Source organism: Budorcas taxicolor, chromosome 9 (assembly GCF_023091745.1).
Source record: "Budorcas taxicolor isolate Tak-1 chromosome 9, Takin1.1, whole genome shotgun sequence".
NCBI lineage: Eukaryota > Metazoa > Chordata > Mammalia > Artiodactyla > Bovidae > Budorcas > Budorcas taxicolor.
The window spans coordinates 25,755,739-25,781,125 of record NC_068918.1 but is presented as its reverse complement, the minus strand read 5'-3'; the positions used below and the strand labels follow the sequence as shown (position 1 = coordinate 25,781,125).

Here is a 25,387-nt window from a genome sequence, read left to right as displayed (position 1 = left end):
CAGATATTTTGTACATCAAGTTAAAAACGTAAGGTGCTTTCAGCAGAAGCTATTAAAGAAATCCAAATGAGAATTATTGTTTTTCTTACGGCAAGGCCTTCTTACAGCCTCTCAAAATGCATTCTTTAACTAATATTTCATTCGTGTTTATTAAAATATGCACCCAAGTGGCTACCTATAGGTATTTTGGGGGGTCAAAAAAATGAGTGTCTTCATTTTATGCTGCTGTTCTACAAAACAATGGAAATTTAACAAGTTAAATAATCTGACTTCTGAAAATATTTTATCATGTGTTTAAGAGTAAAATATAAAATAGCTTAAAAAGCTACCACTGTTATAGACAATTTAGCTGAGGAAGTGCTCCTGACTAATTAAGAAGAAATTTTTAAAAAGAATATGTGGACCAAAATGAACAGAACTTAGAACAATGAAAAAGAACTTTCTGATAGAAAAAGGATAAGCATATAGAAAGGGAGGAAAGCAAGAGCTCACAAAAAAATCTTTCAAGCTTTTCTGAATGTTGTCTTTTTCCTGTATTTCAATCAAAAATACAATGAGCGTTTTAAAAGAGGTCCAAAATGCTCATCCACACTAAATTTCCTCTTCAAACTTTCTAATGAAACCTTCTAACTAGTACAAATTTTCCAGTCATTGCTCTGTTAGGAACCTTTTAAGGATCCATAATTAAGAGATTCAAGTATGTTTATAGATGTTTTATTATTAAGCAGTAATATAATACTCATATAATTGTTCTGAAAATTAAAGGCTGAATTAGTGTAGGAGAAATGTCTATTAATAAAGGAGAATGGACTTTTATTTTAAAAGGAAGGAATGAGTTCTTTCTTTAATATGTTTTAAAGTAAAACAGAGTAATGTTAAACATGTTCAGATAATAAAAACACTACGTAAGAAACAGTAAACCTCCCTTCTGTCCATAATCTCCTGCCCTCCCCTCCGGTTCTCTCAGGCAACTACTATTAGCAGTTTTTTCACAGATCCTTCCATAGATAGTCTATGCTTACAGAAACACATATTTACACCAGAAGAAATTACGCTAGAACAGAAGACTTGAAAAGAAATGTGATGACCCACGATATTCTTTAAAGAGCAATTTCAGTTTTACCACGTCTTTTGCTTACAGATCACTAGCAAAGAAATGATTTCTAATGAAAAAGAAAATGTGGCATGATTGATATTCATGGAATAAAAGCCCCTTCTTATTGCTTTAGGTTTTAAAGTGAAGTCGCTCAGTCGTGTCTGACTCTGCGACCCCATGGACTGTAGCCTACCAGGCTCCTCCCTCCATGGGATTCTCCTGGCAAGAGTACTGGAGTGGGTTGCCATTTCCTTCTCCAGGGGATCTTCCCGACCCAGGGATCGAACCCAGGTCTCCCGCATTGCAGGCAGACACTTTAACCTCTGAGCCACCAGGCTTTAGGCCTTATGGCAACACAAGTGGCAGTTATTAGAAATCACGTTCCTCTCTAGGTGGGATTTGTTGACATGGAAGAGCAGCTAAAATGGAGCAAGACAAGTCAAAAGAGGAAGACCAACTCCATTCCACAAGAATAAAAGACTCCTACTCACATTGTATCTAAATATTTATTCACATCTTCATCTTTTTCATAATCCTTACAGAGTTGGGCAACCAGAGCTCCATAGGTGAGGACAAAGAGATCTTTATTCTGGGGAAAAAGAGATAGTTTTATGTTATTGGCAAAGTTATGGGAAATATACTACTGGTCCTTTATGAAAAATTTTCTAGCCAGAAGCAGCCTTTGAGATCATCTGTTCCTTTCTTCCATCCCCTTCCCCACTAAGTGTATGTGCTCAGTTGTGTCTGACAGCTGCAATAATTTTCACTTTTGAGAACAAATTGTACCTATATTTGAATACATTGCTGGTGGAGAAAGAGCTCTGAAATAAATTTCTTACCATGAGGACATCTTTCTATGCATTTGCTTGTACAACTTACAATATGTTTTCATGGAGGAAGTTTTTTAAAATACTATGGCTAATATAAATTCTTATTGTTCTAGAATGGCCTTTGGTATATTTTGACCATGTTTTCACTTGGAAGGAAAAATTGGGTAAGATATCTCATGAGTCTGCACAATCCCTAATAGGTTTCAGATCTGCTAAGGAGACCATCAGGCTGAACACAACTATAGCAACAAATTTGGAGTTTTTCTTTATACTTGGAGAAAAAAGGAGAATTTGCACTTTTCTTATAGATCTCTAAAATATGTAATATTTTTCAGAATAAATTAAAAATGAAAAGTAAAACAGAATAAATTGGGTTTAGTTTACCAAAGATATGTTGAAAATATGGAAAAAAGAAAACACAAAGTTCAATCAATCCTTTTTAAAAAGTCTCTTTGGTTCACTGCAGAACTATTTATAACAGGTAGGACATAGAAGCAACCTAGATATCCATCAACAGATGAATGGATAAAGAAGATGTGGTATGGATATACACTGGAATATTATTCAGCTATAAAAAGGAATGAATTTGAGTCAGTTGTAGTGAGGTGGATGAACCTAGAGCTTGTTATACAGGGTGAAGTAAGTCAAAAAGAGAAAAACAAATATTGTATATTAACACATATATGGAATCTAGAAAAATTGTACTGATGAACCTATTTACATGGAAGGATTGGAGACACAGACATAGAGAACAGACTTGTGAAGACAGTGGAGGAAGGAGAGGGTGGGACAAATTAAGAAAGTCAAGAATACTGAAGTGGGTTGCCATGCTTCCTCCAGGGGAACTTCCCAACCTATGAATTGAACCTGAGTCTCCTGCATTGCAGGCGGATTCTTTACCAGCTGATCTACCAGGGAAGCCCCATATATACACTATCATATGCTAAAAAGATACCTAGTGGTAAACTGCTGTATAACACAGGGGCCCCTGCCTGGCTGTCTGTGATGACCTACAGGGGTGGATAAGGGGCTGGGAGGTAGGCTCAAGGTGGTGGTTGGGGGGGGATATATGTATAATTATGACTGACTCACATTGTTGTATGGCAGAAACCAACACAACATTGTAAAGCAATTATCGTCCAATTAAAAAAAAAAGTTTCTTTGTTTTGCATCTGCTATGGAAAACAAAGAAATAGAAGAGGATATCTGAGATAATTTACTACAATCCCTTCAGTCTTTCAGAGCAGGGAATGAGGTCTCAGGAGGAACGAGTTACTTGCCCAGCTGGCCATGACTGGCAGAGCCTGGGTGGAGTCTAGGATTGCAGGCTCCTCTCCATCATAGCAGTTTTCTTTTAAGTGCACAAAAGAAGGCACTGCCTGGAGTAGAGGTGAGTGGGAGAGCGAGGTAGGAAGGCATACCATTGTCAAAAATAATCTCATTTTGTGCATAATCTTATATGTTCATGAAAGATCAAATATGGATTCCAGGTTAGAAGAGGTGTTTTTACCTGCAGGCTCAGGTATCTTGTGTAGCACAACATGGAGGGAAAGATAAGGCCTGATAATATGTATTCAATTATTTTTTCTTAAATAAGAAGTAGGAATGACTCAGAAAACCAATAAAATAGTTTATTCTACCAAGTGGCTTCTTTGAAATGTTATATGATATTGATCCAAATACTTCCAAAATAGACCCAATACCACCAGTGTCCATTCTCTTATGAGAATGGTTTATTATGATAAATATGTTTCTTTAATTGGGTACAATATTTATTATAACTTGATAAATTTTAAATAAAAAGAATCCAAATAGTATGTGGTGCATAGGGACATAACTTCTGTTGAAAAGATAAATCAAAATGTCGTAAACATGTGTAGAATATACATTAAATACATTAACTGACATTAGACACTAATGGACACAATTCAGGCATAGGAAAAAAATGAGTACATTAATATTTCTAGTAGGAAACCAATGATGTAAAGCATGTGATTTAAACAAAAATATTTGTTAAACAAACCACTGAAGGGTCATCATGTATTCAGTTTTAATTCCATTCTTATTTAAACCTTCCAAGAACCTAATTATGATTTTAAATATATCTTAAAGGCAATCTTTTTAGTATTGAGTTTTTGATGACCTAGTCCTATTTAATGTAATATATAATCATCTATTTTGTATATATTTCATTTCCTATTTCATGAAGTATGAAATACAACCAGTTACAAGTATGAAACACAAAGAACTGCTTGACCTTTTTACTTTTACCGTTAGAGATGGAAGAAAAATTTGACACTTCTGTAGAACTGCCTGTAAATTATACAAAAAATATCTGCCTTACATATAAGGAGCCACAGCAGAAGATAAATCACTGTTAAAAGCCAATATGGCAGTGTAAGAATAAGCAAAGTTGAAGGGGAGAGAGAAATGAATGAATGCGGTTGTTGCTGCCAGCAGTAAAACAAAAGAATTTGAAAAATAGAGAAAATGAGATGAAATTATACTTATCTATGTGCCATAGCTTCAACATTGTGCCCATTTATAATTAAGGTTAAACTGAAAAAAAAATGACATTTTCTTTTCTTTCCTCTCTCTCTCTCTCTGGTGGGTGGATACTAATTATGTTTTACTTCTAGCTGAGTTTCAAGCTTGGTTCCCATAAAGGCCAGTGTTCTTCATTGTGTTTCATGATCAAAGACTGTATATTGAAAAACATGTCCAGAAGGGTCTCAGATTGATCACAAGAGAGATCAATATAAATCTATCATCACAGTTTTAAAAACATAAAAATCAATCTTTTTCTACATAAAAAATAGAACACCATTAATTATTTCAGGAGGTTTTAGATATATCAAGATAAAAATGTGTTTTAACTGATATATAAATTAAGTGACTTAGGTACAATATGAAGCACATACAATATTTTTCAGTATTTGAGGAGTCCCATAAAAAAAATGAAGATTTCAGACTGGCATCTGCAGCCATTTCCAACTGGGGTGTGCATGGGTTAGTCATACAATCCAAAGTATTCATGCCCAGAGTTACTTTTATGCAATGCCCTTGAGTCTGCTGAAATAATTAACAGAGTTTTAAACTTAATGATGAATTTTCACATCTGTAACTTCTGAATGCCTCTAAACCATAATAAAAGAGAGTTAAAGAAAAACACTTATCCAAATCTAATCCTCAAATAATTTAAAAAATAACTCTGAACTTGGAATATACAGGAAAGATAAGAGCCCACACCAAGTCACAATAATAATCAAATTTAAGACTAGAAAATATATTTTAAAGGCAATCTTCTTATTATTGAGTTTTTGATGACCTAGTCCTACTTAATGTAATATATAATCATCTATTTTGTATATATTTCATTTCCTATTTCATGAAGTATGAAATACAACCAGTTACAAGTATGAAATACAAAGAACTGCTTAATCTTTTTACTTTTACTGTTAGAAGAAAAATTTGACACTTCTGTAGATATAATTCGTCAGAAAAGAAGACTTTAAAATATGTATAAAGAATTGCTTATTCTCTCACAGTATGTAAAAGATCATTGTAACTATTCCGAGAAGTGTCATTCATGTTTCTCTCCACAAAACACGCCCTTTGCTGCACTGAAAAAGTCTAGCATCACCTTTCAAAATAATTCAGAAATCACTTGGGAAAACACTTTCTCTAAAGCAGGAAAAAAAAATCTCTTTGAGAATATATTTATAAAGAGATCTTACTATTTTATGGTATTCTGGTCTTCTGTGTGCAGGACGAGACATTGTGCCTGGCGGGTGAAGAAAGTCCACCGATCTTTGTCCTTTCGCGTTGCTTCTGTAAGTTCCTCCTTGCTCTGAGACTCGGGTACTGCTTCTGCACTCGACTGCTTTTGCCCTCGGCTGAACTGGAGAGGAAAACAATCGTAGATAGGACTGTCTTATAGCCCAGTACAGTGCCTGCAATCAAATACTGCTTCACTTGTGGGGACGAGTTGTAAACTAAAAACATAAAAGCTGAGAGTGAAAAGTCAGACCAGAAGCACCAGCTACTGAGAATTCTTTGGCCCAAGGGAGTATAAGAGTGGTGTTTTGTTCTCATGCCAAAGCATTGTTTTAAAATCACAAACATAAATCTTCACAATCCAAGATAGATCTAAATGTTAGCATTGTTTAGTCTTTGTATTGATTGTTGTGTGAATTCAAGAAAGGATCAGCAATTTATAGACACTAAATCCTGGATTCAAACCTAATTGACAACTCTAATGGGTTTCACTTTATCCCCCAAATAATAAGTATGAAAGATCCCCACTTAGTGTGATTACAAATCCAAATTTGGTAATTTTTCTTTTCCATAAGCAGCCATTTAACGTGTGATAGAATTTGGGTGATAATATTTTCTTACAAAACTGTTGCCCAAAATGCATGTTCTACAGTTTAATAATGTATAATGATTCTGGCAGAGAAAGCAAGCCCTTAGCTTTCTTTTGAAAGTACCTAATATATTAGCTATTGAAGGCTGTTTTATTTATGCAGAAGTAGAGATACCTCAAGTTAAAAACAAGAAACCTTCTCATCTTGACAACTGCAGGGTTCAGAGGATCGAAACTATTCCAGAAATAGAAGCATAAAATTCAGTTTGAGAAAGTAGTTTCCTATTTCCTACAGCCTGAGTTGATTAGCTTTATGTGTTCTGGAAAATTCTTGCTATATAGTGACAGACTGCTGACTACTTTGGAGCACAGTGTAATGTAGTTCAAAGAGCCTAGGCGGCTTTGGAAGGCTCAGGCTTAGCTGCGTTTCTACCATTTACTGGTTGTGTCACCATGGGCAAGGCATTTTATTGCTATTTGGATCTGTTTTCACATCTGGAAAATGGCAATAGTAGGCCCACCTCACAGAAGAATTGTATCAAAGAGATGATGTGTCCTGTAAACCGACTCTTGGCGACCCCATGGACTGTAGCCTACCAGGCTCCTCTGTTGATGGGATTCTCCAGGCAAGAATACTGGAGTGGATTGCCATTTCCTTCTCCATTGTAATGTACTATACAAACGTGAATTACTGTAGATGATTTTTGTAGGTGATATATCAAACAGAATGCTGCAATATTTAAGGTATTTCTATTAGTGCTTTTGTTCCAGGACACCATTAACAGGAAGAGCAGTTTTGCTGGGTTGTGAAGTGTGGGACTTTTCAGTAGCAGATTTTAATAGCATCTTATGTTTATATTAACTGTACAGTTTACAACATGTTTTCCATTTTCTTTGGTGGTGGTGGTTGTCATTAAGTTGTGTCTGACTCTTGTGACCCCATGGACTATAGCCCTCCAGACTCCTCTGTCCTTGTGATTTCCCAGGCAAGAATACTGGAGTGGGTTGCCATTTCCTTCTCCAGGGCGTCTTCTGACCTAGGAATCGAGCTCACATCTCCTGTGTCTCCTGCATTGGCACACTAAGCCATCTGGTCTCATTTTAACTTAATTACACCCTTGAAGTATTCAGTACCATAATCATGACCATTTTAAAGGATAGAAATCTAAAAGTCAGAGCTAAAGAAATTTGTTCAAGATTAGCTGATACTGAAGCTGAAGCTCCAATATTTTGGCCACTTGATGCTACGAGCTGACTCGTTAGAAAAGACCCTGATTCTGGAAAAGATTGAAAGCAGGAAAAGGGGACGACAGAGGATGAGATGGCTGGATGGCATCACCGACTCAATGGACATGAGTTTGAGTGAGCTCCGGGAGCTGGTGATGGACAAGGAAGCCTGGCGTGCTGCAGTCCATACGGTCACAAAGAGTCGGACACGACTGAGTGACCCAACAACAACAACAAGCTGGAAAGTGGATAACAAAGAGGAATTTGCACTAAATCTGCAGACTCCAAATCAGCAGTGTCTTTTTTTATTTTCACTGCTCATATGCTACTTACATTAGAGCAAAATATTTTAGAGGTCGACTCACAAAATCTCAGAAGGTATGCTGACAGTATGTTGCAGGGCCCAGTTTGAGGGTAATTCTGGGTTCTAGATGAAAGATCCAGAGAGAAACAGAAAAAGTATGTGTACTTGGTGGGAGGTGAATGATGATACAGGAACTGATTTCACTGAACTAATGCTGTGGTGACATCAGGGCCACTGTGAGAATTCAGGACATCCTGGATTCATTAGAAAAAGCCAGGACTTCCCTCGTGATCCAGTGGATAAGACTCCACCTACCGATGAAGGGCACTCAGGTTCAATCCCTGGTCTGGAAAGATTCCATATGCCAAGGAGCAACTAAAGCCCATGTGCTTAAACTCCCCCAACCCCCGCCCCCCATGACCCCCACCCCCAGAGGATGCTCCACATGAGAGAAGCCACCGTAAGGGAACCCACTGAAAAGAAGAGTAGCCCCTGCTTGCAGAAACTGGAGAAAGCCTGTGAGCAGCAATGAAGACCCAGACCAACTACAAATAAATACATAATTTAAAAAAGAAACCCCCAGCTCTTTCCCAGGTGGTTGGGTCTCCCCCTCTCCCACCCCTGCAGCCAGGACCATGGGGCTTACGGTAGGAGCCCCTTCCTGGCGGGCCTGTGCAAAAGCACAACCAACACAACCACAACTCTGGTGCTCAGACCCTGAAATCTACTTGCCTTCAGCAGCTCTTCCGATCCGAGCGAGCCTTGCATTCCCCAGGCTCTTTCTTTTTATGCAAAACCATCCTTCACTTAAATAGAGAGAAAGGCACAGAGACTGTGTTTCAAACAGGTTGCTGTTGTTTAGTGGCTAAGTCAGCTCCGAACTCTTTGACGACCCCACAGGCTGTATGATTCTACTTTTCTGCCTTGGCAGCAAATTAGGAAGACGAATCATTTCAAAAGAATGCCGAAGAGGAAAGTTTCCCTCTTTCGTTAAGTATTCTTTCTGTAACTGAGGACTGAATTTGGAGCCTGGGTTGGAAGAATGACACATTCATCAATCTCATCTTATCTGCACAGCAGCCAATCAACACAAGTAAGTGGTGAACTGGGCCACCCCCTATACCGGCCTTTGAAGAAGTACCCAGGCAGCTGAGTAGAGAACTGGGGAGATGCAAAGAGGAGGACGCCTATTGATTTGTCAGCAATATATTTACTATGTGAGCTCATCCAAAAACTCTCAGACACGGCAAAGCCACTTCAAATACTATAACATCTGGTCCAGGGGCTTGTTATCATTTTGCAGCTTCTTTTTCTATTTAAGCCTGCTTCTGGTGTTTAAGTGAATTTCTTTTTGTAAAATCAGTGTTAATTTGCTCAGCATCCCTACCCCTCTGAGGACAGCGCTGTCTCTCAGACCTGATTCCCCATACCGGTGTTACCTGTGTGTGCTCAGTGAATGAGCTAGGGTATTCCTGCCAAGGGGTAGATGCTTTATGTTGGCTAGACAGGCAATGGGCTTCCCTGTGGCTTAGATGGTAAAGAATCTGCCTGCAATGCAGAAGACCTAGGTTTGATCCCTGGGTTGAGAAGATACCCTGGAGAAGGAAATGGCAATCCACTCCAGTATTCTTGCCTGGAGAATCCCACGGACAGAAGAGCTGGGCAGGCTACAGTCTATGGGGTCGCAAAGAGTCAGACACGACTGAGCCTTTAACACATTCACTTTCATTCAGACAGGCAACAGCAGAGTATCTTTAAGAATGACACCATTTGGCTGTAAAGCCCCAAAGACAATTATTATCCATGGATGTGACCATTCACGATCATTGACAAGGTATGTGCTGGTACTGCAGACAGTCAATTCTTTCAATAGTAAATGAAAATAAATACTTAAGAATCTGTAACAACAAATTTCTTACAGCAAGACTTTGACACTTCAATAATGACTTCTTTTTTTTTTAATTTTTATTTTTACTTCATTTTACTTTACAATACTGTATTGGTTTTGCCATACATTGACATGAATCCACCACGGGTGTACATGCGATCCCAAACATGAACCCCCCCTCCCACCTCCCTCCCCACAACATCCCTATGGGTCATCCCCGTGCACCAGCCCCTAGCTTCTAATCAATGTCCCCTGAAAGAGTGGCCTAGTTTCCTTCTCCGCTTTCTTACTTACCATATACTCTTTTACATGGGGTTTTAAAACATTACATTATAAACATAAGGAAGATGTAGTACTTACTACCAAGCTCTACTGAACAAGTTGCTGTATATAATTCAGTTTTTGTTTTAAGCATTAAAGCAATACTGATACAGTTGAAATAGTCTGTACCCTTCTTAATCTTATTCTTTCCTCCTCAGTGGCCACCACCACCCGAAACTTGATATTTGTTGTTTCTGTACATGTTTCGAAATTCTACAGATGTCAGTAACTATGAAGAATATATAATATTATTTTATTTTAAAACTTGACAGAATGTAACATGCTGCAGGTATCATACAGCTTGTATTCTTAAAAATTATTTAAGATTTATCTATATTCATACCTGTCATTCTAATTTATTTATTTTTCACAGAGGCTCAGCAAACTTTTTCTATAAAGGGCTGGATAGTAAATATTTTCAGTTTTAAGGCCACACAGACTCTTGTCACAAACTACTCAACTCTGCTCAGGTGGTGGGAAAGCAGTTAGACAATTAGGAACCAGTGTGGATACGTGCTAATAAAACTTTATAAACACTCAGATTTGGATTTCATGTAATTTTCACATGTCATAAAATATTGAAAAAAAATCCAAACTGTTTTAAAAGGTAAAAATTATTCTTGGTTTAAAAGGCTTACAAAGCAGCAGTGGGTCAGTTTGGTCCGTGAATTATATATAGGCTGCCAACTCCTACTCTATAGCATTCTATTACCATCGTTTCTCAAACTGTTTCCTTGTTATTAGACATTAATGTTGAAATTTCCTTTGTGATCTTGTATATGATCAGTATGTTTTAGCAAGGGATTTACAGAGAACTTATAAAAATAGTGCATTCTATATTTTTAGGGTATGGAACGCTAGATGTTAAACAAAGCTTGCTAATTTTGTTCTTCCGTATCTTTTATATCCTTTCAATGTTTATCTCCGTCCCTGGAATTCTCCAGGCAAGAACACTGGAGTGGGTTGCCATTTCCTTCTCCAATGCATGAAAGTGAAAAGTGAAAGTGAAGTCGCTCAGTCATCTCCGACCCTCAGCGACCCCATGGACTGCAGCCTACCAGGCTCCTCCGTCCATGGATTTTCCAGGCAAGAGTACTGGAGTGGGGTGCCATTGCCTGCTCCCAATGTTTATCTCCTAATGTTTCCTCGATCATTTCTAATATGATAAAAATCTCTTTGATTATAAGAATTTTTCCTTATAATTTGACATTTTTGCTTTATATATTTCAGTAATACAGTCATGGACAAGTTGATGACTGTCATAGCTCATAACGGATCATTCCTTTCTTATGACTGAGTCTTCAAAATTAGCCCTGTTGACACTTGTTTGCCTTTAGCTCACTTTTGCCTTATATTAATGTGATTTCCAAGGGTATACATTTTGGTACCTTTAGTTTTCAAGCTTTGTGTGTTTTAGGTTGTCACTTGTAAGTGGCATGACTCTGTTTTTTCATCTCTGTAGGTGCATTTACCCCAGCTCTGGTGTGGCAGTTAAAGGCATGTGCCAAACCTCCTGAAGGTCCCGGCCCTTTCCCTCATCTCTGCGTGGCCCTGTGCAGTTTCCTTTCTCTCTCCACACTACACTTCTCTCATCTGTAAAGAAGCTGAGGATAATATCAGTACCTCATCATAGGATTATTATGGAGATTAAATAATGTTCTTACCTGGCATGTAGTGAGCACTCAATAACTGTTCGCTATTTTAAAATGTTGTATGTGTGATTATTGATGTGTTTGGTCTCATTTCTACCATTATTTTGTGTTTTCTGTTTATCATCCTTTTTCCTCTGTTTACTGTTTCTTTTCCTATCATTATTCTCTTTTTATTTCCCTTTTTTCCGAGTGATCTATGCACTGTGTTTCTATTGTTTAATAATTATACTTAAGATTTTTACTGCTTTATTAAGATGTAAGTGACTACAGTTTGATGAGTTTTGACATATGTATACACCCCTGAAGCCATCAAATTAATCACCATAATTAATATATCCATCACTCCTGTTTTATAACTGTGTTTTCTTTGATTCTTTGTCTAATTTGCATCCATTAACTGCACAGCCAATTCAACAGCTAAACAGTTTGTATCTCCTGTGTGACCCAGAGTCCCTACTCTGACCCACCTTCTTATCTAACTCTCATACACCAAGCCAATATTTCCTCTGCTCTTAATCAACCCAGGACCAGGTATCAGACAAATAGCAACATCCCTCATGCCCTGAAGCCCACCAGAATCATTTAAATTAGCCAGCTAGCTCTTTCCCTTCACCTGCCCTGACTTTCCCACAGTAACCCCAGGGAACGCTCTGGCTTCGGCTTCCCCTCCTCCTTTTCTGCCTCCAACCCAACCTGCTGCTTCCCCAAGTGGCCCTGCGTGGACTGGCATGCCCCTTTCTCTTGATAAATGTAAGTAATAAATTTTCCTTTTGATGGCATTGGCCTCTGTCTTCACTCAGTCACCTCCATAAACTAAAATCGTGGTTCAAATTCATGCGTTCCCCCGCCAGTCTTCCCATGGCCCTGGCAGACCCGCTCTTCTTATTTCTTCTCCACCACTCTCTAGTGAGCACTAGTTTGTTTTCTATCAGTAGAGGTCAATAAACACTTTCAAGGATTTCATATAAATGTCATACATTATGTATTCTTTTGCCTGAATTCTTCCCTTTCAGTCAGTTCAGTTCAGTCGCTCAGTGGTGTCCAACTCTTTGTGACCCCATGAATCGCAGCACGCCAGGCCTCCTGTCCATCACCAACTCCCGGAGTTCACTCAGACTCGCGTCCATCGAGTCAGTGATGCCATCCAGCCATCTCATCCTCGGTCGTCCCCTCTCCTTCTGCCCCCAATCCCTCCCAGCATCAGAGTCTTTTCCAATGAGTCAACTCTTCGCATGAGGTGGCCAAAGTATTGGAGTTTCAGCTTTGGCATCATTCCTTCCAAAGAAATCCCAGGGCTGATCTCCTTGAGAATGGACTGGTTGGATCTCCTTGCAGTCCAAGGGACTCTCAAGAGTCTTCTCCAACACCACAGTTCAAAAGCATCAATTCTTTGGCGCTCAGCCTTCTTCATAGTCCAACTCTCACATCCATACGTGACTACTGGAAAAACCATAGACATGACTAGATGGACCTTAGTCGGCAAAGTAATGTCTCTGCTTTTGAATATGCTATCTAGGTTGGTCATAATTTTTCTTCCAAGGAGTAAGTGTCTTTTAATTTCATGGCTGCAGTCACCATCTGCAATGATTTTGGAGCCCCCAAAATATAAAGTCTGACACTGTTTCCACTGTTTCCCCATCTATTTCCCATGAAGTCATGGGACCGGATGCCATGATCTTCGTTTTCTGAATGTTGAGCTTTAAGCCAACTTTTTCACTCTCCTCTTTCACTTTCATCAAGAGGCTTTTTAGTTCTTCTTCACTTTCGGCCATAAGGGTGGTGTCATCTGCTTATCTGAGGTTATTGATATTTCTCCCAGCAATCTTGATTCCAGCATGTGTTTCTTCCAGCCCAGTGTTTCTCATGATGTACTCTGCATATAAGTTAAATAAGCAGGGTGACAATATACAGCCTTGACCTACTCCTTTTCCTATTTGGAACCAGTCTGTTGTTCCATGTCCAGTTATTCATTCTTGTTACTGTATATATTAATAGCCTATTCCTCATATTTTTCTGAGTAGCTTTCCCTTACATGGATATAGAACAGTCTGTGGATGGCTTCTGTGTTGTTTCCAGTTTGCAGCTATTGTAAAGAAGCAAACTTGTGTCATTCATGTACAGGTTTTCATGTGGACGTATGCCTTCATTTCTCTTGAGTAAATACCTAGGAAGTAAGTTTCATTGTATGGCTGGTATATACAGTTAACTTTTAAGGAAACTGACAGTTTTCAAAAGTGATTGTTTCATTTTACATTCCTAACATGAGTGTATATGAGTTAGTTGCTCGACAATCCTTACCAACATTTGGTATGGAGTGCCTTTCTAAATTTTTGCCATTATATCAGATATGTAGTGATATCTTACTATAACCATGGATTATCTTATTTGTATCTTTTGAAATAAAATGTAGTTATTTATAGAAATAACTAATAAAGGAACTTTAAAAATATACTTGTACTCATCATTATTTTTTGCTCCTATGTCTTCCTTAGAGTTTATGTTTCTCCTTGCTGAAACATATCCTTTAATAATCCTGTTAATGAGGTTCTATGAGTGGTAAATTCCCTTAGTCTCTGTGTACTGTCTTTATTTTGCTCTATTTCAAATGATGGTTTAGCTGGTACTAACTCTGAAGACATTGTCTTCTGGTCCCTATTGTTACTGATGAGAAGTGTGCTGTCAATATATTGCCACTTTTGGGTAGGTTATCTGTCTTTTATTTTTGACAGCTTTTAAGACTTTCTGTCTTTCACACTGTGCAGTTTTAATATGATGTGTCCAGTGTGAATTTATCTTTAGTGAAACTATTTAAAATAGATAACACTTTTCTTATGTGAGAACTTTCTTTGATTCTGCAAAATTCTCAGTTATTTCTCTTCAAATACTGTCTATTCCTTCATTTTTCCCTCCAGAACTCCTATTAGACAGGTCATGGAGTTGCTTAATCTGTTTTCTATTCCCTTTAACTGCTTTTAAAAATATACTCTTTTATTTCTTTGTCTTTTTATACTGCACTTTGGGTCAATTCCTCAGCATTATGTTTCAGTTCACTGATGATATATTTAACCAAGGCCAGCTGAGATTTATTTAAGAAGATAAACTTGTATCTTATTCATTTTTATAAGCCAAAGCAATATGGTTTTTAAAAACCACTCTTTAAACAAAAAGCATTTGATGATTAAATATAGCCATTTTATGTGTGATTATATAATTTCTTATCTATATGTATATAACTTTATTAATTACCCAAATATATTTTCACATAACAAATGATACCATATTAACAAATTTGCAACTTAACTTTTATGACAACACATTGTTATATTATGTTCTGTTAACACAAACATATTTTTATGCAAAGTAGAACGTTTTTGTTGTGATTTGACTTTAGGGGTACCCAGGTCTTGCTCATCTCTTTTGGGAAAACTTTTGGAATCTATATGGAAGAACTCTGAAATTACAGATGCTCCAGACAGCCCTAAATTTGGATTGCTCTAGTATTAGATAACTTCCATGATTCTTTATGCTATAATTTTATGGTAACAAACTCTTGGTCCAGTACAAGGGTAAGAATGTTCTGATTTTCTTCCATACTGTATTTGCTGGTGCTAAGCATTTTGTGTCACACAAGGGAGCACATAGGAAGATGGCAGCAGTTTGCTTTGCAATCAAGTCATCCTCTTCTTAGTAGAAAGATATACTGAAGAAGTTTCCCTTGTCACTCAAGCCAGATGAATCTCTCCCTCAAGTCCCTGCGGCTGTACTCTGAAGTTCATTTATTAGCTCAGGATTCACAAAGTATACAAGGAAAGATGCTAGAATCCTTTAAACATGTAAGGATGTTGGGTCGCCTGACACAACCAGTTAAACCAGTAAGATCCCATAAAATGGTTATAGCTGGTGGAGTCTAATGATCAGAAAGGGCTAGGAGCTGATTTGTGAAGGAGCTTCCCAAGATGAGCCCAGCTCTCGGTAACATTGTATCTTCTCTGCAGAGAAGTGGAACATTTATCAACACTTTAATTGCTGCTTTGACTATCTGTGGGCAACAACTCTTCTCCTCTTTCACGTTCAGTTGTCCCTGTCAAGTTGGGAAAAATTTCTACTATGGTTCTGCTTTTCTGATCATTCCTGCCTTAATCCTTCTGGTTGCCGGCTTTGCTCTGAGAAGCCAGACGTGGACAATCACCAGTGAATACTGCTGCAGCTGTGTCCCTCAGCTCCGGAGAATCAGCCTCCTGGAGCGCAGGCTGGCTTGCCTTCACTTCTTCAGCATCACCGGAAGGGCACTTGTTGCTCCATTAACGTGGCTGGCGGTGACCCTGCTGACAGGCACGTACTACGAATGTGCGGCAAGTGAATTCGTATCTGTGGGCCGTTACCGAGCGTTTGACAATATTAGTGCCGGCGAACAGCAAGAGATCCTAGCCGGGTTTCCGTGCTGCAGATCAGTTCCATCCAATATGATCCTGGTCAGAGATGAAGTAGCTCTTCTACACAGATACCAGTCACAGGTAAGTTCTTGCTTTTTATTTTCAGCTCTGCTATCCCGTACTAACTGGTGCTTCCCTGGTGGCTCCGTGGTAAAGAATCTGCCTGCAGTGCAGGAGATGCGTGTTTGATCCCTGGGTAAGGAAGATCCCCTGGAGAAGGAAATGGCAGCTCACTCCAGTTCTTGCCTGGGAAGTCCCCAGGACAGAGGAGCCCGGCAGGCTGTAATCCATGGGGTGCAGAAGAACTGAATGGGACTTAGCCACTGAACAACAGCAATCTCATATTAACTACAATCACTGAAAACATTTTCCATTCCTGCTGCTTCTCATATTGTCTGATTATAGAACACCAATTGGATGCCACTCATCAGTTAGATTTCTACTGAGTGGCTGAATAAATATGGTTAGGATGTTGGGCTTTGGAGTCAGCAGACCTGCATTTGAGGCTTGCTTTACCATGTATTAATCTGCAAAACCTTAAGCAAGTTATCTAATTTATCCATGCTTCACTGTTCTCATCTGTAAAATGGAGATATTGTTAATATGATCTGTCATTTAGGGTTGGAGTGAGTAATAAACAAGTTAATGCATCTAAAGCACTCAGTACTGTGTTCAGAATCTATTATATATTAAAAACAAGGAATTTTCAGTTCAGTTAAGTCACTCAGTTGTGTCTCTTTGCAACCCTATGGACTGCAGCACTCCAGGCTTTCCTGTCCATCACCAATGCCCAGAGATTGTTCAAACTCGTGTCCACTGAGTCAGTGATGCCATCCAACCATCTCATCCTCTGTCATCCCCTTCTCCTCCTGCATTCAATCCTTCCCAGTATCAGGGTCTTCTCCAGTGAGTCAGTTCTTCGCATCAGGTGGCCAAAGTATTGGAGTTTCAGCTTCAGCATCAGTCCTTCCAATGAATATTCAGGACTGATTTCCTTTAGGATGGGCTGGTTTGATCTCCTTGCAGTCCAAGGGACTCTCAACAGTCTTCATCAATACCACAGTTCAAAAGCATCAGTTCTTTGGCATTTGGCTTTCTTTATGGTCCAACTCTCACATCCATACATGACTACTGGAAAATCCATAGCTTTGACTAGATGGACCTTTGTTGGCAAAGTAATGTCTCTGCTTTTGAATATGCTATCTAGGTTGGTCATAACTTTTCTTCAACAAGGAATTTTAGATATTGTTATTAAAAACATTATTACTAAATTCCATCTTTCTGCATGTATATTCTTAAATATGCATTCTTATATATTTAAATCACATTTAAAATTACAGGAGGCTTAATTATAATTAAAAATAAACACTGATGATAATTCTAAATTTAGTGTCATTAGATAGGTTTGTGGGAGGGAGTGGAGTGAAGTGAGGGGAAGGCCTAAACCTACTAGGTTTATAGGTTAAATCTAAAGATGTAAAAGTACATTTTTGTCAGTACAGAAAGAATCATTGGTGTTCATCAGTTTCTCCCAGGGATTTGGGAGAAAAACACATTTCAAATCACTGCAATGCCATAAGAACACAGTAATGTTTCTTAATTTACTTTTTATTTTATATTTCAGCATAGTTGATTTACAATGTTGTGTTAGTTTCAAGTATACAACAAAGTGATTCATTAATACATACCCATGTATCTATTCTTTTATTATTTTTCAGACTGTTTTCCCATATAGGTTATTATAGAATATTGAGAAAAACACATTGATTTTTAAACTACTTATTGCAAAGGCCTCTCTTGACCCATCACTTTTCAGTTATTGAAATTTAAAAGTGCTGATGATATTTAGTTGAAAAAATTACTATCAACACAACAATATTGAAGTGTTATATATGGACCAGTTGAAACAAAATTAGAAATCTTATTAAGAAAGGATTTGTCTCAACCTATTTATATTGGCCTTAAATGTCAAGCAGAGGAGCTGTGAAAAGTGAAAAAATCAATGGGACAATTTTGACTTTAAAAGATGTTCTTGCTTTAAAAAACTAAGTTGTAATACACAATGGTAAGATGTTCTTAAGGTCAAAATAAAACATCTTGTCTAATGATACACAGACTTCTGTGAAAAGACAGTTTTATAGCTCTGAGTACCATGAGCAAGTGGAGTTTTTGATTTAGTGACACCACCACTAATATTTGGGCTTCCCTGGTGGCTCAGACAGTAAAGACTCTGCCTGCAATGCAGGAGACCAGGATTCGATCCCTGGGTTGGGAATATCCCCTGGAAAAGGGAATGGCAACCCACTCCAGTATACTTGCCTGGGGTATTCCAAGTACAGAGGAGCCTGGTGGGCTACAGTCCATGGAGTCACAGAGTTGGACACAACTAAGTGATATTTATTGACCACTAATATTTATTGAGATGCTTATCCTATAGTGTACAAATACATTATATCTTGATTCTATTCGTAATCCTAAGAGGTAGGTATAATCAACTCCATTTTACAGATGAGGAAACTGAAACTCAAAGAGTTTATAACTTTCATAAGTTTATAGAGCTAATAAATGGCTTATCAAGCTAGCCAAAGACCAGGGGCTGTTTCTATTTGCCCTCCCACCTTCTATAGTTACCTCATACTCCAATCTCATTTGAGGAATATGTACTGTCTTTCTGTTGGATGATTCTGGGTTGACCACCAGATCAAATTAAGTTTAAATCCTGTCTCTGCCTATACCTTCTGGACATTTATTTCATCCCATTTCAATACCTTCTATACCCATGCCAAAATCATCTAACTGCAAATTGAATGATGAATCCTCCCTCTACCCCCTGCTCCATGCAGTGTCACCCATATAAAGTTCTTCAATGATTTTCTACCAGCCTAAGCACAGATCCAGATTCCTGCCCTGACATACAATATCCTTCAATATGTGGCCCCTGACCATTTCCCCATATGATTCCTATGACCTTGTGAATTCAACTTCTTGGGGTTTTCCCAACTCTTCACATGCTTCTTTTTCTGACTTCCCCAATTGGACTTCTCCTCAACCTCTTGCATCTGGTGAACTTGTCTTTAATAATTTAAGTTTGAGCATCATCTCTTCTGGGAAGTGTTCGCTGACACTCTTCTCCTTTAAACAAGTTCATGTGTCTTCATTGTCCTTCCTTGGGCTTTGTGTTTACATCTATCAAAACTATCCTATTTTACTGTGTTTCTTGGCTTTATATTTTGTCTCCCTCTTTAGGCTTAAAGATTTGGAAAGAGAGAATGTATCTAAAATTATCTGGATCTGTGTCCCAGGAACCAAGCAGTATGTATAGCACATGGTGGGAGGTCAACCTCGGGCTCAGTAAATGATAGCTGATGAATTAATGGGCATCTGAGATGACCTTTCCTCAACCATGCTGGCCTCTGATAAGTTAAATCATGACATGATGAGTATGACTTTGTCGGCTTCAGCCTCTCTAGAGTGAAGCTATCTTGCTGTGCACACACTGGTGATTCCAGGCCTGTTGGTGAATCACCTGCTGTGGAAGAGGCCTTCACCATTTAGATTGTGGCTGCATACTGGTGGTTTCCCTAAATGTGTGCAGCCCATCTGTCTCACTCTACATAACAACCACTAAATATTGAAAAAAGAATACCAAAAAGGGAAAAAGAAGAGTCTAAGCATAGAAAACAGTTATTTGTTATTTGTCAGTCTTTAAAAGTGGAAACTAAATAGTTGCAAATAAAATCTAGTTGACTTTCCTTTCAAAGTATATTTCAAAAACCAACCATAAAACTGGGCAGCAAAAGATTATTTGAAGGGAGAAGAAGATGAAAAGGAAAACAATAGGTGCTGTACATTTCAGGACATGAGAGTCTGCTCATTGACTTTCTTCGGTCACAAAAAAAATAAAAGGAAATAGCAATTTGGGAAGAAATGCTGGCATATCACTGAGCTTGGTAGCTTACAAAACTACCATTATTATCTATTATATCATAATTTTCATCACTATAATTGTTAAATATATATTGTGTCCAAAGAAATGTATGAGCCTACACCTGATGCTTAAACTAAAATAAAAAAATGTACTTTATGTCCATTATGCAAAGATAATAGGCAGGTTATAAAGTTTGCCACTTCCAGGACAGTATTTAGAATCCACTTCAAAATCTTTGGAAATTTCCCAAATCCAAAAATCCTTTGTAATCCGAAAGCCAAGTTGAAGATGGTTGGGCCTGTATCCCGTGTCACACCTGCACCCAGGGTCAGATGAATAGCACCTGTCAATATGCTAAAGACCAGAAAAGCAAATTTCTTACCCATATTTTAGTTCTCAGATTTGTGGGGATCCCTCCCATCATGGTTGTTTCTTGAATATTTAATATATTGATGCTTTCTGTTTCTCTTTTGAATAATTATGTGAAGATGCTGGGCTGGATTCTGATCACCTTGGCAACCATCACTGCCCTAGTCTCCTATTCTTTGGCGAGGTGCTGCTCACCCCTCACCTCCCTGCAGCATCGCTACTGGACCAACCACCTCCACAATGAGAGGGAACTCTTTGAACAAGCCGCAGCACAGCATTCACGGCTGCTCATCCTGCAGCGCATAAAGAAGCTATTTGGCTTCATTCCTGGAAACGAAGATGTCAGACACATCCATATTCCTTCATGTCAGGACTGGAGAGAGATGTCCGTCCCCAGCTTTATCTGCATGGGTAATGACATGCAAGGTAACTACGGCTTCCTTGGAGGCAGGGTGGATGAGGATAATGAGGAAGGCAGATCAGAAGATATTGAATTAAAACCTTAATCATAGCACCTTTCACAATTCAAATATTTTATTTTTATAAGGACAGAGTTTCCATGTAATCCCTTCATCTTTTTCTCTCTCTTCTGGTATTTGTTTATGTCAGTTCATCTGAAATGCTATTTCCAAAATCAATTTATCTGATCATGGTAACAATTTCTCGTTTTGAAATTTCATTGATGGTCTTGTAGTGCATATATTGGTCTGATTTTTTTTTTACAAATATGAAAATTGTAGTCATATCAAAATTTGGATCCTAGTTTTGTTACTTAGTAGCTGTGCAAAAATGAATACCTTCGCGTGCTATTTTGTATCTGCATTCAGATAGCAGCTACTTCAGAGATTTTTGAGGACGTATATGACATTTAGATATGATAATACAAGCTAAGTACTCAGCACAGTGCCTTTCATAAAATAAGTGCTCATAAATGTTATTTTTGCCCTTCCTCTTTGCATTGCTTGTCTTTTATCATTATTTCCTCCATGTCTAAGTTTTTTTTTTTAAATTTTCTACCTCTGTATAATACCCAGCAACTTTTCACTGCTTCTTCCGTTTTCTTCAAGCTTAAATATCTGACCTTTGAGAATCAAGATTTTAAAAAAACCCAAAAATCCTTTCTAAATTGTTACCATGTAGAGGGGAAGCCCAGGCAAGAAGGTGTTGAGTCATCTTGCCATACCCAAGGAAAGATGGACACATATTGTATCCTCACTGGTGTCATTAATGTTATTTGTGGCACCTCCATAGTGGAAACATTTTTACAGGTATGATATAGAAAGTTTATTCTAGAAAGTTCCCCCTGTGTTCCACTACCAGGACACCATCTATGTCTTTTTGTTATCACAACTTTGTACTCAAAATCCATTTTAGGAAGGAAGGCTGTAAGCTATATTTGTAGATCCATTATCTAAATTCTAAAAGGGAAGACCTACCTAAATTTTCACTTCTTATATTTGACAGTTTTCTATTTTATCTTCATTATTTCTGATTTTTGCCACATTCACTTGAACAACTGGTTCATTGGTCAAAATAAGCAAAGTGAGGGTTTTCCTTTATCTTTTAAACAAAATAATGGCTACTTACTGAGCAATGGACCAACTGCCAGTAGTCAAGGTGACTTTCAAGATTCATTTTCAAGGAGACCAGAGAATTTGACCATCTAAAATGCAATCACTTACCTGGTAATCTTACAGTCATGAAAGGGTCCATTTTGTGTGAAATTATGGGTCTTTCAAATTTAATAGAAACAATAAGGATGAATATTAAGAAGATTATTATTATTTTTTAACCAATAAGAGATACACAGTATAGTAGTTTGCCAGGACAGGAGACCTGTTCCTCCCCCTCCATCACTTACTGGGCAAATTCTTAGTCTCTCTGGAATTCAGCTGTTGCATCTGTAAATTGGGATAGTGATACCTTATCTGCTGGAAGGGAAGGAACTGAACCAAACGAATTCTTGAGGTCCTTTCTAAGTCTAATAAGATGTTTACATGTATACAGGCGAATAAGTGTACAGTCTTCTGGGGCGCTAGTAGCTTAGGTTGTTTCTATTGAAAGGAAAATATCACTGAGTTTGGTTCTGAGCTTTCCTCTCTAGACATTCACTGGCATTCCACTTAAAAAAAAAAGTTAGTGTACTGATTTTTTCAAGTGGCCGAGAAAAGTTAGTCCACTTATCTAATTCTGTATACAATTCTGATATGACATGACAAGAGGGATCTTTAAAAAATAGAAGTAAGTACGGAAGTAGGGTCTTGGTCTGCTCTGATATAAATAAGCTGTGTAATTATGGAATTGGTGCTTTCAAACTGTGATGCTGAAGAAGACTCTTGAGGGTCCCTTGGACTGCAAGGAGATCAAACCAGTCAATCCTAAAGGAAATCAATCCTGAATATTCATTAGAAGGACTGATGCTACAGCTCTGATACTTTGGCCACCTGATGCAAAGAGCTGACTCATTAGAAAAGACCCCGATACTGGGAAAGATTGAAGGCAGGAGGAGAAGGGGATGAGATGGTTGGATGGCATCACCCCCTCAATGGACATGAGTTTGAGCAAGCTCCAGGAGATGGTGAAGGACAGGGGAGCCTGGTATGCTGCAGCCCATGGGGTCACAAAGAGTCAGTCATGACTGAGCGACTGAACAACACATTATGGAAGGCCATCTCTACTTTGTTCTTTAGCGTCTTCTCCAGCTCCAAATCCCATGGCTCTGAGAATCTTTGAAGTTGTTTTGTATTGGGACACACTAGTTAAAGTAGTGGGGGCTTCCCTGGTGGCTCAGAGGTTGAAGCGTCTGCCTCCAAGGCAGGAGACCCATGTCCAATCCCTGGGTCGGGAAGATCTCCTGGAGAAGGAAATGGTAACCCACTCCAGTATTCTTGCCTGGAGAATCCCATGGAGAGAGGAGCCTGGCAGGCTACAGTCCACGGGGTCGCAAAGAGTCGGACACAACTGAGCGACTTCACTTCACTTCACTTCTTCAGTTAAAGTAACATTTTATACCATGATCTGAGTTATTAGTTTTCAGGAAATACACTCTGATAGAATAATATACAGAAATGAAAATAAACAGTAAGATTTTCAGTTATCAAAATCAGAGTGTATGAAGTTAAAACTTTATATTATCAGAAAGAATAGTTGTTCATATACTGACACCAGGAAAGTTTTTTTCCACTGAATTCTAGAAGCACTTTCTAAATCAAGCTGTTTCAGAGTATTGCATACAATTTATCTTTTGGACCACTTAATCATGATCTTTCACTTTCTCTCAAAGGACTGTAAGTATTTTGGAGCTCTTCTGTATAGATTCAAAGGGTTTTATAGCATCTGTATGAACATTTAAAGAATAGTACACGTTCTTGAGTTTTATTGTATTTTATCTATTTCAAATTAAACAAATTAAATTGCCATTTTTTTTTTGTCCAGAATATTCTTCTGTTCCATAGCCAGTTGGACAAAACTTTTCCATTAAGAACATTGTGCTTCCTCTCCTTTATGCTTAATGGATTTATGTAATTTTAAAACATATAATTAAAATCAATTATGTGCTAATATTACCTTATATTTTGCTACCAAGTGGTTTTGGATACTACATCAAATGCTGTGGCTTGGCATAAATACAGACTTGCTCATTTCTTACCTTCATCAGCTCCCACATCTGCCTCCCACAATCCAAGATGCCTCCTTCCCAGGAGACAAATACAATCCCAATGTTTAGACATGTTTTACTCTGCTTATTTATGCTCTCCAAAGCTGAATTGCAGAATCATATTTATACTCATCATTTTTGTCTTCTTTCTCTGTTCTCAGTCTCCAGTTCCATTAAAAAAATTCTAGCATGTGATTGTAATGCTGCTGCTAGGTTGCTTCAGTCGTGTCCGACTCTGTACGACCCCATATACGGCAGCCCACCAGGCTCACCCCTCCCTGGGATTCTCCAGTGCGTGAAAGTGAAAAGTGAAAGTTAAGTCGCTCAGTCGTGTCTGACTCTTAGCAACCCCATGGACTACAGCTTACCAGGCTCCTCCGTCCATGGGATTTTCCAGGCAAGAGTACTGGAGTGGGGTGCCATTGCCTTCTCTGATGATTGTAATAAGAAACAGCAATGTGATTTTACAAAAATTTTTTTTTTTTGTATTCTGTTTGTAGCACAAGGGGAAATCACATTAACCTTAAAACTTTGAAATATCACAACCAATCAGAGGCCTTCCAAATGCAAGACTCAGCAGCTATTTGCTATTTCAAAATATATGATTTAGAGTTTTCATTTTAGCTTCTAAACAAACCTACCAAAATTTGGCACTGGTTACTAAAGGAGTAAATGTTGGGAAGCTGTCCTTAGAGTAGACAGCTACACAGTTGACTCCATGAGCTGTGGGGCACAGTTATAAATGAGACCTCGACCAAGAAGCAATGATGTTACCTTCAGAGAGACAAAGTTCATAGTCCCTTACCCGAATTACTCTTCTGTTCAGTTCAGTCCAGTCGCTCAGTCGAAACGGCCTCTTTGCGACCTCATAGATTCAGCATGCACAATTAAACTCTAATCTCAGTACACTAGAACTTCAGAGATGTTTTTCAAGTTTTGTTTCCTCTGCTGCCCCCTCGTGGTATAGACAGATGGCTGCACTCAAGTATAGTGGCCACAGCAGCGGCTGTAAAAGGAATTCTTTTGTTATTGCTTAATCACCAAATTGTATCTGACTCTTTTGAGAGCCCATAGACTACAGCCAACCAGTACCCCCGTCCATGGGATTTCCTGGGCAAGAATACTGGAGTGGGTTGCCATTTTCTTCTCCAGGATATCTTTGTGACCCAGGGATCAAACCTGCATCTCCTGCCTTGCAGGCAGATTCTTTACCGTTGAGCCACCTGGGAAGCCCAAAAGAATTCTTACTATTTACATATTATGAAGCTAATTTAAACAAATGACCCCATTCTTTCTTTACAGCAAAATGGTAGAG

The 25,387-nt window shown here is 38.4% G+C and overlaps 2 protein-coding genes across 2 annotated transcripts in view; one reads left to right on the top strand and one right to left on the bottom strand.

Moving 5' to 3' along the window:
• TRAPPC3L (trafficking protein particle complex subunit 3L) overlaps positions 1-5,705 on the bottom strand; it is a 38,550-nt gene extending 32,845 nt beyond the window's left edge. The window contains exons 1-2 of the mRNA XM_052645894.1: positions 5,664-5,705; positions 1,588-1,685 (exon numbers count right to left, since the gene is read on the bottom strand). Coding sequence (XP_052501854.1) covers positions 1,588-1,685; positions 5,664-5,705 — 140 coding nt within the window. The remainder of the gene's footprint in view (positions 1-1,587; positions 1,686-5,663) is intronic.
• A 9,935-nt stretch (positions 5,706-15,640) lies between these two features.
• Positions 15,641-20,920, top strand: CALHM4 (calcium homeostasis modulator family member 4). The gene is made up of 2 exons (XM_052646051.1): positions 15,641-16,198; positions 20,534-20,920. Exons 1-2 carry the CDS (start codon positions 15,641-15,643, stop codon positions 20,918-20,920), a joined length of 945 nt encoding a protein of 314 aa, XP_052502011.1.
• The last annotated feature ends 4,467 nt before the right edge of the window (positions 20,921-25,387 follow it).